This window comes from Geotrypetes seraphini, chromosome 2 (genome assembly GCF_902459505.1).
Source record: "Geotrypetes seraphini chromosome 2, aGeoSer1.1, whole genome shotgun sequence".
In the NCBI taxonomy this organism is placed as follows: domain Eukaryota; kingdom Metazoa; phylum Chordata; class Amphibia; order Gymnophiona; family Dermophiidae; genus Geotrypetes; species Geotrypetes seraphini.
Genome location: NC_047085.1, coordinates 511135005 through 511152834, shown reverse-complemented (window position 1 = coordinate 511152834; position 17830 = coordinate 511135005). Strand labels below are relative to the sequence as shown.

The 17830-nt window shown below is 42.5% G+C and overlaps 1 protein-coding gene across 8 annotated transcripts in view; it reads right to left on the bottom strand.

Annotated features, from left to right (window-relative positions):
* The window catches only part of LOC117355233 (zinc finger protein 271-like), a 906970-nt gene that overhangs the window by 769127 nt on the left and 120013 nt on the right, over positions 1–17830 (bottom strand). For 3 of the 8 annotated variants that reach the window (XM_033933493.1, XM_033933496.1, XM_033933494.1), the window contains one exon: positions 12963–16733. The exons of the other annotated variants lie outside the window; for them this stretch is intronic. In XM_033933493.1, the coding sequence (XP_033789384.1) occupies positions 14602–16733 (2132 nt within the window). In that variant the 3' untranslated portion in view covers positions 12963–14601. Of the gene's footprint in view, positions 1–12962; positions 16734–17830 lie in introns of those variants that run through there. 8 annotated transcript variants of the gene reach the window in all.

The window sequence follows — 17830 nt, the reverse complement described above, 5'->3', positions numbered from 1 at the left end:
ACTTATTTCGTCGAGACAGAGAAGGCAGGATAGGGGGAGGGGTAGCACTATACACTAGAGAACACATCAAAGCGGTGGTGTTGGGGGACTTCAACCACCCGGGAATAGACTGGAGCATCGGGCACTCGAACTGTATGAGGAAGACCAAATTCATGGAGGTCACAAGGGACTGTTTCATGGAACAGCTGGTCACGGAACCTACACGGGGAGATGCCACTCTTGACCTGATCTTCAACGGACTAGGGGGACCCGCTAAGGAGGTGGCAGTACTAGCCCCACTAGGAAACAGCGATCACAACACGATCCAGTACAGGCTAGAAATTGGATCATCAAAGGTGAAAAGAACCACAACGACAGCACACAACTTCAAAAAAGGGAATTATGATGCCATGAGGAAAATGGTGGGAAAGAAACTCAACGATACCGCAAGGAAGATGGAGTCTGTAGAAAAAGCCTGGACCCTATTCAAGGGCACGGTGCACGAAGCACAGAACCTGTGTGTCCTCAAGTTCAGGAAGGGGTGCAAAAAAAATAGAACAAAAAACCCAGTGTGGATAACAAACGCAGTGAAAAAGGCGATAAATGATAAGAAGGCATCATTCAAAAAATGGAAAAAAGACCAAACAGAGGACAACCAAAAGGAGCATAAAAAACATCAAAAGGAGTGTCACCGAGTGGTTAGGAAAGCAAAAAGAGAATATGAAGAGAGACTGGCAGGGGAAGCAACAAACTTCAAATCATTCTTCAGGTACGTCAAGGGGAAGCAACCAGCTAGGGAAGAAGTGGGACCCTTGGATGATGGAGACAGAAAGGGAGTGGTAAAAGAGGAAAAGGAGATAGCGGACAGGTTAAATGAGTTCTTCACGTCAGTTTTCACAAGAGAGGACACAACCAACATTCCGGAACCCGAGGAGATCGTAAAAGGAGATCAGGATGAAAATCTGGTCCAACTAGAGGTGAGCAAGGTGGATGTCCTCAGGCAGATAGACAGGCTAAAGAGTGACAAATCGCCAGGTCTGGACAGCATTCACCCAAGGGTACTCAAGGAACTAAGGAACGAAATAGCTGAGCCACTTCGACAGATATGCAACCTATCCTTAAAAACTGGAGAGATTCCGGAGGACTGGAAAATAGCAAATGTCACGTCCATCTTCAAGAAAGGCTCAAGGGGAGACCCGGGAAACTACAGGCCGGTGAGCTTGACCTCGGTCCCAGGAAAGATGATGGAAGCGCAGATTAAAGACAGCATCTGGGAACACATCGAAAACAATGGGCAGCTAAAGTCGAGCCAGCATGGCTTCTGCAAGGGCAGGTCATGCCTCACGAACTTATTATACTTCTTTGAGGGGGTAAACAGCCAGGTGGATAAAGGGGAATCCATAGACATCATTTACCTTGACTTCCAAAAAGCCTTCGACAAGGTACCACACGAAAGACTGCTAAGGAAGCTATGGAACCAAGGGGTGCAAGGAGTGGTCCACCGATGGATCAAAAACTGGCTGGCGGACAGGAAACAGAGGGTTGGAGTAAAGGGCCATTACTCAGATTGGAAATGGGTCACGAGCGGAGTTCCACAGGGGTCGGTGCTGGGACCGCTTCTGTTCAACATATTTATTAACGACCTGGAGGCGGGAACAAAATGTGAGGTTATTAAATATGCGGATGACACTAAACTATACAGCAGGGTCGAAACCATGGAGGACTGCGAAGACCTCCAAAAAGATCTGACAACGCTGGAAGAGTGGGCCAAAAAGTGGCAGATGAGCTTCAACATAGGGAAATGCAAGGTCATGCATGTTGGGAAAAAGAACCCGATGTTCACTTACAAGATGGGGGGGATCACCGCTAGGGGTGAGCAACCTTGAAAGAGACCTGGGAGTGATGGTAGACACAACATTGAAGGCGTCGGCGCAGTGCGCCACAGCCTCAAGGAAAGCGAACAGAATGTTGGGTATCATTAAGAAAGGTATCACGACCAGGACGAAGGAAGTCATCCTGCCACTGTATCGTGCATTGGTGCACCCACACCTGGAGTACTGTGTCCAGTACTGGTCGCCGTACCTCAAGAAGGACATGGCGGTACTTGAGAGAGTCCAGAGAAGAGCAACTAAGCTGATAAAGGGTATGGGGAACCTCTCATATACTGGCAGACTGAAAAAGCTTGGGCTTTTCTAGCTGGAAAAGCGACGACTCAGAGGAGACATGATAGAAACCTTCAAGATCATGAAGGGCATAGAAAAAGTGGACAGGGACAGATTTTTCAAACTATGGGGTACCACAAGTACAAGGGGGCACTCAGAGAAATTGAGAGGGGAAAGGTTTAGAACAAATGCCAGGAAGTTCTTTTTCACCCAGAGGGTGGTGGATACATGGAACGTGCTACCGGAGGATGTGATAAGCAGAAGCACGCTACAGGGCTTCAAAGAGGGTCTGGACAGGTACCTGGAGGACAAAGGGATTGAGGAGTACAGATAGGAGTAGAGGTAAGGTTAGAAGGATAGGATTAGAGGTAATTTGTAAAATTAGTCAGAGACCACTGTTCAGGCAGTGGGCCTGATGGGCGAGAACGGACCGCTGAGCGAGATGGACCTCTGGTCTGCCTCAGCGGAGGCAAGTTCTTATGTTCTTAATCACGGAAGTCAAGTACACCAGGGAATCACTCTGGGTGAACCTGGCCAGAGGAAATGAAAAATGCCTGTATCTTGGAGTGGTATACAGACCTCCAAAACAACAGGAAGATAAGGATATGGAATTAATTGAAGACATAGAGAACATCACTTTGTGAGGGAACACGGTACTGTTAGGGGACTTCAATATGCCCGATGCTGATTGGAAAACACTTTCTGCTACAACCAGCGGCAGCAGAAGGCTATTAATCTCCATAAAGGGAGCGCGACTTGAACAAATAGTACTGGAGCCCACTAGAGATCAGGCGACAATGGACCTGATACTCACCAACAGAGAAAGCGTTTCGGAGGTTTCGGTAGGCGATGCGCTAGCCTCCAGCGACCACAACATGATATGGTTCAACCTCAAGAAAGGTTTCACTAGATCAAACACAGCAACAAAGGTCCTCAACTTTCGGGGCACTGACTTTAAACGCATGGGAGACTTTGTTCTTCGGGCGCTGCAAAACCAAGCTGAAACCGATAATGTAGAAGCTATGTGGTCAACCCTGAAATGTACCCTGCATGAGGCAACAAACCGCTATATAAAAACAGTAAGCAAACGACGGAGAAAGAACAAACCCCAGTGGTTCACTGCGGAGATCTCGGATCTCGTTAAAGAAAAGAAAAAAGCTTTTATTTCCTACAAGCAATCAGAAAAAAGGGTGACAAAAGAAGACTATCTGGTCAGATCTAAAGCAGTCAAAACGGCAGTCAGAGAGGCCAAGCTTCGAATAGAAGAAAATCTAGCAAAGAACATTAAAAAAGGGGATAAATCCTTCTTTAGATATATTAGCGACAGGAAACGAAACACAGATGGGATAGTACGCCTTAGGAAAACAGAAGGGAATTATGTAGAATCAGATTCTGATAAAACCAAACTACTAAATGAATACTTCTGCTCAGTCTTTACCTGCGAGGCGCCGGAGACTGGTCCACAGTTGCAGGCAAGGCAAAGCTCGGAAGACCCGTTTCGGAACTTCGAGTTTACACCCAGCAGCGTCTACTGCGAACTATCAAGACTCAAAGTGAACAAAGCCATGGGATCGGACAATCTACACCCCAGAATTCTTAGGGAGTTGTGTGATGTCCTGGCGGAACCGTTATCCGTGCTCTTCAATCTTTTCCTGAGCACTGGAAAAGTCTCCTTGGACTGGAAAACAGCTAACGTCATTCCACTGCACAAAAAGGGTTACAGGATGGTGGCTGCGAATTACACAGACCAGTGAGTCTCACATCAATAGTGAGTAAACTCATGGAAACACTTATTAAACACAAATTAGATACGATCCTGATCGAGGAGAATCTATGGGATCCCCACCAGCATGGATTCACAAAGGGAAGGTCCTGCCAATCCAATCTAATTAGCTTTTTTGACTGGGTAACAAGAAAACTGGATATGGGGGAGTCCCTGGACATCGTGTACTTGGACTTCAGTAAAGCTTTTGATAGTGTCCCACACCACAGGTTGTAGAGCAAGATGACATCGATGGAATTAGGAAAAACATTAACTGCATGGGTCAATGACTGGCTAAGCGGTAGACACCAAAGGGTAGTGGTTAATGGTACCCTCTCCAATACGTCGGAGGTGACCAGTGGAGAGCCGCAAGGCTCGGTCTTGGGACCGATCCTTTTCAACATATTCATAAGAGACCTGACTCAGGGGCTTCAAGGTAAAATAACACTATTCGCCGATGACGCCAAACTATGCAACATAGTAGGTAACAGCACTTTGCCCGACAGTATGACGCAGGACCTACTACTATTGGAACACTGGTCCTCGATTTGGCAGCTAGGCTTCAATGCTAAAAAATGTAAGGTCATGCACCTTAGCAGTAGAAATCCGTGCAGAACTTACACTCTAAATGGTGAGACCTTAGCTAGGACTAAAGCAGAACATGATTTAGGAGTGATCATTAGTGAAGACATGAAAACTGGCAATCAAGTGGAGAAAGCTTCATCCAAGGCTAGACAAATGATGGGTGGTATACGTAGAAGTTTCGTCAGCCGGAAGCCCGAAGTCATTATACCTTTGTACAGATCCATGGTGAGACCTCATCTGGAATATTGTGTACAATTCTGGAGGCCACATTATCAAAAAGATGTGATGAGAATTGAGTCAGTTCAACGAATGGCCACCAGGATGGTCTCGGGGCTCAAGAATCTCCCATATGAGGAAAGACTGAATAAATTGCAGCTATACTCACTCGAAGAACATAGAGAGAGGGGGGACATGATTGAGACGTTTAAATATATCACGGGCCGTATCGAGGTGGAAGACGATATCTTCTTTCTTAAAGGACCCTCGACCACAAGAGGGCACCCGCTGAAAATCAGGGGCGGACAATTTCATGGCGACACCAGGAAGTATTTCTTCACCGAAAGGGTGGTCGATCATTGGAATGAACTTCCACTGCAGGTGATTAAGGCTAGCAGCATGCCAGATTTTAAGAAAAAATGGGATACGCATGTAGGATCTCTAGCGGGGTGAAGTTATGAGGGTGGGTCATTAGATTGTGCAGACTTGATGGGCTGTGGGCCTTTTCTGCCGTCATTTTCTATGTTTCTATGGTTTTATGATCCTAAAACCCGACTGCTGTAGACTTGTCAGTAACTGTGTTACCGACAGGTCTGTTGAATTTTTGACAGGTCTGCCTGTTTGGTTGTTTTTCATTTTTTTTTTCCATGGCACAGATATTTTGCATGTATTACACACACAAAATATCTGCCCCATAAAAAAAAGAAAAACCGCCTCAGGCAGACCTGTCAAAAAAAATGCCACTCCCTGACAAATGCATCCCCCCCCCCCCCCGTTTCTCAATGGGGATAGGGTGAACAGTGGAGTGCATCAAGGATCTGTACTGGGACTGGTGCTATTTAGCATATTTATAAATGATCTGGAAATTGGAATGACAAGTGAGGCCATTAAAATTGAAGATGACACTAAATTTCTTTATTTAATTCGATTTCTATTCTGTTTTCCCTAAGGAGCTCAGAACGGGCTACATATATAAAATGCAGTTAACAGATTACAATAAGACATAATTACAGTACAAGTTTACGATACAAGGTTATGTCCTAATTCTATACATGCTAGTGGTCTAATACCAAGAAACATTATAAGTGCACAGGTTACAATCTGCCATAGTTATCCTTATATAGTAATATAGTAAATGACGGCAGATAAAGACCTGAACGGTCCATCCAGTCTGCCCATAAGTTATATCCATTAAAAAATACATGATTAGATTAACTTGTCTCTTCTTTGATATTTCTTGGCCGTAGACTGTAAAGTCTGGTATTGTCCTAGGTTGCAAATGCTGAAGTTGCCGTCCAAGCTCACTCCAGCCTATCCAACCATCCCGTTGTTTGCAGGAAATCTACCGTAAAGTCTGGCCAGTAACATCCTCATGTTCCATATTAGTGGAGTTCCCATTGATGCCCATCCTACACCCAATCAACATATATGGGACACAGACCGTGCAGGTCTGGCCAATACTGGTCTTAGTTCTTTCATTTACATCCTTCATTTTCTATCCTTAACAGTGTAAGTTTTTCAATACAAATTTTTATCCTAAATAGACCCCCACTAGGGATCTAATACCAATATACATAATGCACACTTACAACTTCAATTTGCCATAGTTACAGTGGAAGATGTTTCAATACAAGTTTTTATCCTGTGACATTTACTGAGGATCTAGTACCAATATACAGTGGAACCTTGGTTTACGAGCATAATTCGTTCCAGAAGCATGCTCGTAAACCAAATTGTTCGTATATCAAAGCAAGTTTCCCCAAAGGAAGTAAGGGAAACTGCTTTGAATGGTTCCACCTCCTCCCCCCCCCGAGGCTACCGGCGCTGCTCCATTCTCCCCCCCTTGAGAAACACGATGCTGTTCCAAACCCCTCCCTGCGATCCAGCTTCCTCCCCCCTGCGAACCGGCATCCCCCCAACCGCGATCCTACTTTCCCCCCTCCCGAGCAGTCAATGACACCTTTTACCCGACTTGGCACCAGTGCCGGTACCCGAAGATCCTCCCTCTTCTGGCGCGGCTAGGCGGTGCGTCGGAGATCCTCCTTCTTCTGGGCTGGGCTGGACTGGCTTTGAGCATTTGCGCATGCTCAAAGCCTTCTGGTCTCGCTCTCTCCGAGATTGAGAGCGAGACCAGAAGGCTTTAAGCATGCGTAAATGCTCAAAGCCAGTCCAGCCCAGACCAGAAGAAGGAGGATCTCCAACGCACCGCCCAGTCCAGGCCGCGCCAGAAGAGGGAGGATCTTCAGGCACCGGCACTGGTGCCAAGTCGGGTAAAGGGTGTCATTGACTGCTCGGGGGGGGGGGAAGTAGGATAGCGGTGGAGAGGGAGCAATGCGAGTGGGAGGGGGGATGCCGGGTTCGCTGGGGGGGATGTCGGATCGCCGGGGGGGCCGCTCGTACAGCGAGGCAAGCTCGGTTTACGAGGCACCAAGTTTGCGAATGTTTTGCTCGTCTTGCAAAACACTCACAAACTGGTGCACTCGTAAACCGAGGTACCACTGTACGTTTCTTTGTAATCCACCGTCCATAGGCAGGGGAGTTAGGTGAAGAGGTATGTTTTTATGTCTTTTCTAAAGCTGAGGAGCCCTTCAAGGGACCTGATCTGTGGGGGAAGTTGGTTCCAGTGACTCAGTATGAAGTGGGAGTAAGAACATTGTTTGGCAGTTGAAGGCCATGACCAGGAGGCGTATTTCATCCTGAGAGCAGAGAGAACTGTTTGGCACGTACTGTTCAAATTTGTTAAAACACATGCAGACTGTGAAATATTGCAGGCAGACCTTGGGAAATTGGAAGACTGGGCGTCCAAATGGCCAATGAAATTTAATGTGGATAAATGTAGAGATTCACATTGGGAAGAAAAATTCAAAATCATAGTTACTGGATGCAAGGGTGCACTGCGCCAATCTCACTCTTAGGTGTTTAGGAATAATGGCAATCGCACATATGTTACCAGTCCAATATTATTTATTAATTTTAATCTTACATTCTTGTCTCAGAAGGCATATGTGTGATGGAGAATCATATAACATCAGGCATGTCAAAGTACATCTCTCCTGGCAAATATGATCTCAAAGAGTCTATACTGATGCGTTCCTTTTATACCTTCACACTGACCAGTATGATATCACACTTGTCAGCCAATCAGCCAACAGAGGCTGTCCTTAGGTTTGAACAAAGAAAATTCCTCTTAACATAGAAAAATGTTTAAATCAAACAGCCTTTCTGTGTTTGCAGAACCCATGCTTGGAAAACTAACAGCTTCAAGTTTCACGAACACAAAACCCCTAGACCCCCCTTCCTATGCTGGAGGTCAACCTAGCTGACCTTTGCCGGGTCTCTAAAGGGTTTCCATGGTAAACAGTCCTTCACTCTTGTCCTAACTCCAGATGTTGCTCTTAGGCTCGCTTAAAGTTTCTTGAATCTTATATATGTAAAACATTTGAAATTAAATACAAATCATTCGGAGAGAATCCAAGATGGCGACAGAGTAAGTCGCATCGGCGAGAGGCTCCTGCACATTCGGCTAAATACTTATTTGCTTGGGTTTCTTTTCCTACTTTCGCTATGCCTAAGCGCAGGGGAAGACAGAGGGGCGTTCTTCCAGCTTTCTCTGCCTCTTTGCCATCGCGGCAGACGGCGATTACCTCCTATGCCGTCCCAGTTGGAGTGGGCGCATCCGTAGACCGAGGGGGGCAGACCTCGATCTTGGAGGGCGAGACATCGCTCAGCTCGATGGGACCTGGAGTTCCTCCTCGCCCCGGGATGAAGTCGGGAACACCGCTAGCAGCGCAGGAAGCTCCGGAGTTGATGTCTCCGGCGGCGCTGCAGATTTCCCCTCTGACCCCGATGAGGTATACAACTTGCCGACTTACTTACAGCCGACAATGGAGAATGGAGGAACGGAAACCTGTATTGCAACAGAGAAGGAGAAGGTGGAATCCAGTGGAGTGATTCCCGGTACAACTTTGCTTCCTCCTTTGATAAGACCAGAAGTTATAGACATGGAGGCTATTTGGAGTGGCTTGGAATCATTATACAAGGTATGCTCTCAATTCGTCACTTCAGTCCAGAGTACTAACACACAGCTTAAGACTTTTGAAGAGAAACTTCTAAAACAATCCGATAGAATAGACAATTTGGAAAAATCTATGACTGAAGCGAAAGCTTCAATTAACTTACAATCGAAGGATAAAAATTTACTTGTTAGAAAATTGGAAAATGCTAATAGGAGTCTGAATCTTAGACTTTTAAATTTTCCTATTTCCAAATTTCAAACGGCAAGAGAACAGTTTCATTCCTTCTTGAAACTAGTACTTAAATTTCCTGAAAATAATTTACCACCGTTACATAAATTATACTATTTAAATATTCCTAAAGAGGATAAAGGAAAAAGAACCGTAGCAGGAGACTTAGATCTCACAGCTATCCTGGAAACATCTCAACAAGAAGAAATTATGGAAAGAGCAACCTTATTGGTAACCTTTGTTTTTCATCAAGATAAGGAAGCAGTTCTTTGTCTATTCTACAAGACTGATAATTCAGAATTTCATGGTTCAAAAGTCTTAATTTTTCCTGATGTATCGAAATGGACCCAAGATAGACGAAATAAATTTCTAACTTATCGCCAGTCAATTTTGAGTATGGGAGCAACTTTTCAGTTACGTTTTCCCTGTAAATGCTGTATTACCCATCAGAACACTAGATATATATTTTATGAACCTGATCAGTTGAACTTTTTTCTTGAGGGTATGGCAGCTGGTAAAGCTCCAGTTCCCTCCATGGAACTTCTTATCCAACCAGGATGATAATTTAATTTAATCCAACTGCATGATCTCCTAATATGATGAACATTTCTTGAAAACCAACTTCCCTTGGAGATGAAGGATTTTCTCTCCTCAGTTTGTGGACTGTGAACTTAGTTAATTTTGTGGAATTCATAATTCATATGTTTCTTTCCTTTTTAATTGTTTATTTCCATTATATTGTTGTTTAACAATTTGTAAAACTTATAAATAAATAATAAAAAAAAAAAATACAAATCATTCTATCACACATCACACATTTGGGGCCCCAAACATCTATAGACAAGCACACTCATCTCTCATTCACATCTCATAATTCTTTAAAACTTATAAAAAAGATTATTCTCTACCCAGCACTGAAATGCCAGGACCACCAGTTAATACTTAGGCCATGAGGTTTCTCTTATTCCCACTGGGCATGGCAGTCCACACACAGAACACTAGAATCCTGGACCTTGTTTAAGCAGGAAAACTTCAGTATGGTTTATCCCAGTTAGAGACACACAGAAAGACTGAAAACCAAAATGGAGTCATTAATACAAAATGGAGTTCTTAATACCTTTATAAGTGTGACATATATATCCTGATTTTCCCCTATAATCTGGTTTAATAGCAAAATACATAAAGAGAATATTATTATGCTTTTCCTTATCTATAGTGTTTATCTGGCCTTAACTGCAATCCATATTCAGATTGTTATTCACCAACTTTCATACGCTTCTATTGGGCGTGACCTTAACTAACGCATGTTTCTAACTAGATCAACTGCTTTCGCCCATTACTTATGAGGAATTCAGAAAACGTCTAAAACTCAACTGTTCCTAAAGTATCTAGACAACTGACCCACTCATCTTCTTTCTCCTCCATAGTGATTCCTCTGTCCTATTAATCTCTTTCTCCTCAACAACTCATTTCCGGTTCCATTAACTCTCCTCTTCCCTCCTCTTAAATTCAATCAATTTGTACCTCGCTTAATCTATTGTAAACCGCATAGAACTTAACGGTATTGCGGTATATAAACTGTTATTATTATTATTTACCCTGAGCCATACAAAAAGGAGGTGTTATATGCAGAAAAAATCTACAAAATAATCCACAAACACGTCTTGCACACTATCCATTCCATTACTGCATTATAGCGCTAGCGAGCACCACTACTGCTCAACCTTAGGGGTCAGCATCGAAGAAAAAAATCTGTGTGTCATCATGGACAATATGCTGAAATCTTCTGCCCAATGTGCAGCAGAGGCCAAAAAAGCAAACAAGATGTTAGGAATGATTAGAAAAAGGATGGTAAATAAGACTGAGAATATTATAATGCCTCCGAATCACTCCATGGTGTGGCCTCACCTTGCGTAATGCATTCAATTCTGGTTGCTGTATCTTAAAGAAAGATATCGAGGGGCATTTTCAATACGAAGTCCAAGTCCGACTTTGGATGTTTTGAGAAGTGCGTCCAAAAATCGGGTGGACAAAATGTCCATTTTTAAAATCATAAGACATCTTTTTATAAAAAAATGAGCTGCTAGACTTCTTGTGCCCTCAGTGCGTCTATCTTTTTGGGCCATTTTCGACCAAATGAAAACCACACAAAACAAGCCATTTGGACCTAGTAGGGGTCAGCAGTTTTAGTACACTGGCCACACAGACATGCCAGCAGAGCAATGGGACACCCCTAGGGGGCACTGCTGTGAACTTCACATAAAGGGTGGCAGGTCCACATCTCACCATAACGTCTTTGCATTGTATGTTGAGCCTTCCAACACCCCCCAAAAAAAAACAACTTATTGTACCCTATAACCCTTATGCCTGCAAGTGTCACCTATATGGCAGTACAGTAGGGTTTGATGGTCTTACATGTTCTACAGTCAAGGCCACACAAAAATAATATTCATCTAGATTTGTATTATCAGAAATAAATGCCCTTTGCTCTTCACTTTCCACAAATGGAGAAAGAGACCTCAGTGTTTCTCCAGAGTAATCTGAGGAAACTTTCTATGGCAAGTACTTTGTTGCCATAGAGAAATACATCCTAGGTCTCACAAAACTCCGTACTATTTTTAAATCAATGATAGATATATTTTAAAGTTTGATTTAAACACTTATAATAAGCAAGGCACTTATCTTGTCAATCTTGTATGATAGTACTGCAAAAAATCGCTGTTCTACCACATGTATTCTAGTTAGAGTGGGAAATGGGTCTGGGTCCACTGCACTGCCTACCAGGGTACTCCAGAGACCTGCTTAAAACTCTAATAACACTGACCGTAAGATTTACAGCTGTCACAGTCATACCTTTAGAGGGTGGGAGGGGGTCAGTGACCACTGGGGGAATGTGGGGGTGGGGGTGGGAGGGGATGTCATGCTTTCATCCCTTTAGTGTTCAAGAAAGTGAAGTTGGGTACCTTTTGGGCCCTTATTTGTTTTAAACATAGGTCCAGCTCCGAACATCTAAAGGGCACCCTGGATGTTTTGTGAAATGTTCGATTATCACCACAGGACATCCAAGTGCTGCAAACACTCAAATCCTGCCCATAACACCCTTCTAATATGCCCCCTTAGTATTTGGAGGAACAGCAGATGAATAACCTAGCCAGACATCTAGGAAGTCAGTTTTGAAAATGGAGATTTGGATGTCTTGGTGAGTAATGCGTTCACCAAATGCCTCTTTATGCCATTTTTTTGGACGTCTTTCTTTTTGAAAAATGAGTCCCATAACGGAATTAGAAAAGGTTCAAAGAAGAGCGACCAAGATGGTAAAGGGGATGGAACTCCTCTCGTATGAGGAAAGACTAAAGAGGTTAAGGCTCTTCAGGTTGGAAAAAAGATGACTGAGGGGAGATAATTGAAGTCTACAAAATCCTGATTGGTATAGAACGGGTACAAGTGAATCAATATTTTACTCTATCAAAAATTACAGTCTAGGAGACATTCTAAGATACAGGGAAATACTTCTAAAACCAATAGGAGGAAATATTTTCGCTCTTAGAAGCTAAGCTCTGGAATGCATCCCCAGAGTATATGGTAAGAGCAGTTAATATAACTAGTTTTTGAAAAGGTTTGGTCTAGTTTCTAGAGGAAAAGCCCATAGTCTGCTATTGAGAGAGACACAGGTGAAGTCAATGCTTGCCCTGGGATCAGTGGAATGTTGCTACTCCTTGGGTTCTGCCAGGTAATTGTGACCTGGATTGGTCTTTGTGGAAACAGGATACTGGGCTAGATGGACCTCTGGTCAGACCCAGGATGGCTATTCTTATATTCTTATCACAGGAGGAAATTTTTGTCACTCAGAGAACAGTTAAGTCTGGAACGCATTGCCAGAGGTTGAGGTAAGAGCGGAGAGCGTAGCTGGTTTTAAGAAAGGTTTGGACAAGTTCCTGGAGGAAAAGTCCATAATTGAGAAAGACATGGGGGAAGCCACTGCTTGCCCTGGGTTGGTAGCATTGAATGTTGCTACTCCTTGGGTGTTGGCCAGGTACTAGGGACCTGGATTGGCCACCATGAGTACAGGCTACTGGGCTTGATGGACCTGTGGTCTGACCCATTAAGGCTTTTCTTATGTTCTTAGACATACATTGACACTTACAGATGACCTCGTGGGCATGGATAGGTTTTCTTGTTTTTACATTTAGCTTTTCAAGATTAAGAAGCCAATCTACAATACCAAGGCTATATGAAAGTGCAGGTAATGCCAGTTGATCAACAGCCTGTAAACTTATTCTGTGATGTTAATGTACTCTTCAGTATCAGTTTTGGTCTCTGTGGAAGATTAAGGGATATCTTCCACTAATGCAGCCATTACACCTCCATATAGCAGGGGCTGCTAAAGACTGAGCAGACTACAAGTCCCAGACTGCACTGGGCTTTAAAGCTCAGGACTGAGCTACCTAAACGTAACCTTGCTGAGTCAAGGGGTAGGGTTCAGCAAGTAGGAAAAAAAGTCCCTAGCTTTTCCCTAGACGTTGTTGTGGGAGAAGCCCTGGGGAAGCTAAGAAAGAGGGACTGTCCAAGGTGAAACAATTACTGATAGCTTGGCTCGGGGTATCTGGGCTATATGTGTGGACCAGCTTTACCTTATATGGAGGCCCCAGAGGGAACACAGGAGCTAAGAAATGGAAGAGATGACCTGGTTTGCTGATAGGAGAATCTTACCTCCAGCAGATTCTATGTGGAAAACTGCCTGACCAGAGCTGTGATTGAATCTTACACAAAACTGTTTCTTGCAACTGTGATAAAGACTGGTTTAGAGAGTGGCAAGCCCTACTGCAAATATAATCTCTGTTTAATGAAAAGATCTGTGAAAAGCATAGCTATTTCTTGGGAAAAGACACCATTAAGGGAAACTTGTGAAGGAACAAGCTCTTCCCTGATGTTTAATAAGTTCTTTTTTTGTTCAGAACACTACAAAGTGTGATACATGTGTTTGTACAAATCCATTCCTGAGCACAATGCCACCTGCTCTGTCACAGTCTCTTAGATATTCTTTACTGATATTTTCACTCATCAATTTCTGCTTGATAGTTGTTTCTTCCACCACTCTTAGATATGAATTCTTTTTGGTGTTTTTAAAGCTGAGTGATAGCTATATCTTTTACCACATTCTGAGCATGTATATGGTTTCTCTCCAGTATGAATCCTGTGTACATTTAAATCTTATTGTGGTATGTAAATGGTTTTTCTCCAGTATGAAACCTCTTGATCTATTTTTAACGCTAAGGATTTATTACACTTCTCCCTCCAAATCTGCGGTTTCTGTATCAGCGGATTTGGTTATTTGCAATTTTTTTTTCTGACAAATTATATTTCTGTTTTTTGTCTATTTTTAGGCTGCCTGAGCCTCCCCGGAAGCTTACCTGGTGGTCTATTGGTGAAGCAGGGCAGGAGCAATCTTCCTATGCTCCTGCCCTGTACAGAGCCGTCATCAGAATGGCTGCTATGAGTTCCTGTTGTAGCTTACAGGGATGCAGGAGGGAGGAGGGGGTGGATCACAGCTGGCTGAGAAGTTATTCACAATTTTTCACACTTTGTGGTCCGGCTCTGCACCTAACCCCCGTGGATATGGAGAGAGCAGTGTATGCCTTTTCCCATGTTCTGACTAGGTATATGGTTTCTCTCCGATATGAATCCTCTCATGCGCTCTTAAATGCGATTGCCGACTAAAGCTTTTCCCACATTCTGAACAGGTATATGGTTTCTCTCCAGTATGAATCATCTCATGTTGTCTTAAAGTTGATAGCTGTCTAAACCTTTTCCCACATTCGGAACAGGTATACGGTTTCTCTCCAGTATGAATTCTCTTGTGTTGGGTTAAATTTGATTGCCGATTAAAGTTTTTACCACATTCTGGACATGTATACTGTTTCACTCCAGTATGCATCCTCTTGTGATGATTTAAACGTGATTGGCAAGTAAAGCTTTTACTACATTCTGGACATGTATGTTTCTCTCCAATATGAATCCTCTCATGATATCTTAAACTTGACTGATGTCTAAATCTTTTCTCACATTTGGAACAGGTATATGGTTTCTCTCCAGTATGAATCCTCTTATGTCGGGTTAAATTTGATTGCCGAGTAAAGTTTTTACCACATTCTGGACATGTATATTGTTTCCCTCCACTATGTATCCTCTTGTGCATTTTTAAAGCTGAGGGATCACTAGATCTCTTATCACATTCTGTACAGGAATACATTTTCTCTGTGGTATGAATCTTCTGTTTTCTTGATTCGTGATTAAAACTTTTGCCACATTCTGGAAATGCATACAGTTTCTCTCTAGTATGAATCCTCTTGTGACGATTTAAATGTGATTGGCAAGTAAAGCTTTTAACACATTCTGGACATGTATATTGTTTCTCTCCAATATGAATCCTCTCATGATTTCTTAAAGTTGACTTCTGTCTAAACCTTTTCCCACATTTGAAACAGGTATATGGTTTCTCTCCAGTATGAATCCTCTTGTGAAGATTTAAATTTGATTGCCGATTAAAGTTTTTACCACATTCTGGACATGTATATTGTTTCCCTCCACTATGTATCCTCTTGTGCATTTTTAAAGCTGAGGGATCACTAGATCTCTTATCACATTCTGTACAGGAATACTGTTTCTTTCCAGTATGATTCCTCTTTTGTCTTTTTAAATTTGATTGCAGAGTAAAGTTGTTACCACATTCTGGATATGTATACAGTTTCTTTCCAATATGCATCGTCTTGTGATGATTTAAATGTGATTGGTAAGTAAAGCTTTTACCACATTCTGGACATGTATGTTTCTCTCCAATATGAATCCTCTCATGATATTTTAAACTTGATTGATGTCTAAATCTTTTCCCACATTTGTAACAGGTATATGGTTTCTCTCCAGTATGAATCCTCTTGTGTTCGGTTAAATTTGATAGACGATTAAAGTTTTTACCACATTCTGGACATGTATATTGTTTCTCTCCACAATGTATCCTCTTGTGCATTTTTAAAGCTGAGGGATCACTAGATCTCTTATCACATTCTATACAAGAATACTGTTTCTTTCCGGTATGATTCCTCTTATGTCTTCTTAAATTTGATTCCAGAGTAAAGTTTTTACCACATTCTGGACATGTATGTTTCTCTCCAATATGAATCCTCTCATGATATTTTAAACTTGACTGATGTATAAATCTTTTCTCACATTTGGAACAAGTATATGGTTTCTCTCCAGTATGAATTCTCTTGTGTTGGGTTAAATTTGATTTCCGATTAAAGTTTTTACCACATTCTGGACATGTATATTGTTTCTCTCCACAATGTATCCTCTTGTGCATTTTTAAAGCTGAGGGATCACTAGATCTCTTATCACATTCTATACAGGAATACTGTTCCTTTCCAGTATGATTCCCCTTATGTCTTCTTAAATTTGATTGCAGAGTAAAGCTTTTACCACATTCTGGACATGTATATCTTTTCTCTCCAATATGAATCCTCTCATGATTTCTTAAAGTTGACTGATGTCTAAATCTTTTCCCACATTCAAAACAGATATGTGGTTTCTCTCCAGTATGAATCCTCTCATGTATTTTTAAATATGGGCGACGACTAAATCTCTTACCACATTCTGCACAGGTAAACGGTTTCTTTCCAGTATCATTCCTCTTATGTTTTTTTAAATTTGATTGGTGATTAAAACTTTTGCCACTTTCTGGACATGTAAATGGCCTCTCACTCTCATGGATCTTCTGAAGACATTGTAAACCTGTTTGATGATAAAAAGTTTTATCATAATATAAAGATGTAGAATGTTTTGTGCACTCTTAGATATGATATTAAAGTAATTTGTTTTATTCCTGCTTGTATTACTTGTTGAATTGTTATGGTCAATATTCAGCCTGGGGCACTGAGTATTTCTGATAGTCAATGCTGGGTCATATCTGGGCACCAGCATTAAAAATCTGGTTTGTCAGTGATGGATGGAAGTTGTGTGGATACAACTGGCATTCAATGCAGTCCCCACGTAGTCAACCGGACACAGGACTGGTATTTAAGCGGTCTTTCTTGTCTAGTTAGCTATGTGGGTAGCAGCATTGAATGTCGCCACTATACATCCTCATAATTTCAGGCTCTGACCTGACTCGGGCTGGGATGGTCAGCACTGCTACTGCTGCCGAACGGACTTTCCCCCAATGCAAGTCACGTGACCCAAATATGTCATCTCTACTCGCCAAAGAGTGATTTAAAAATTGAATTGGGTCTTGCTTCTTGGGGTGAACTCTCTGGAGGAACTGGGACTTTGCTTGCCCATGGTAACAGAGTAAATAACAGCAGAAAAAGACGTGACAGGTCCATCTAGTCAGGGGTAATTCTGGTTCTCGAGAGCCACAGGCAGGTCAGTTTCTCAAAATATCCACAATAAATATGCATTTCAGGGAGGCAGTGCATGCAAATCCATCTCATACATATTCATTGTGGATATCCTGATCTGCCTCTGGCTCTTGAGAACCGGAATTGCCTACCCCTGATCTAGTCTGTCGAACCGTACACGCATCATAAATTCATGATATAAATTAAATTGTCTATTTCCTTAGACATTTCTGGGCCAAAGACCTAGAGGTCTTCCTATTTCTGCGCTCAGGTGAACTTCCAACTACTGGAGTCTCTGTCGAAGGTCACTCTAGCCTAAGATTTTAGGGAAAATGTTAAAACGTATCTCTTCAATAAGTTTGTCTGACATTTATCAACTATATGAATTTCTGTTATTGATGTATTACAGTTTTTCTTTACTGTAAACCGCATAGAACCGAGAGGTCCTGTGGTATAAAAATAAACATTTAAGCCTTCCCCAGCCCATCCTCA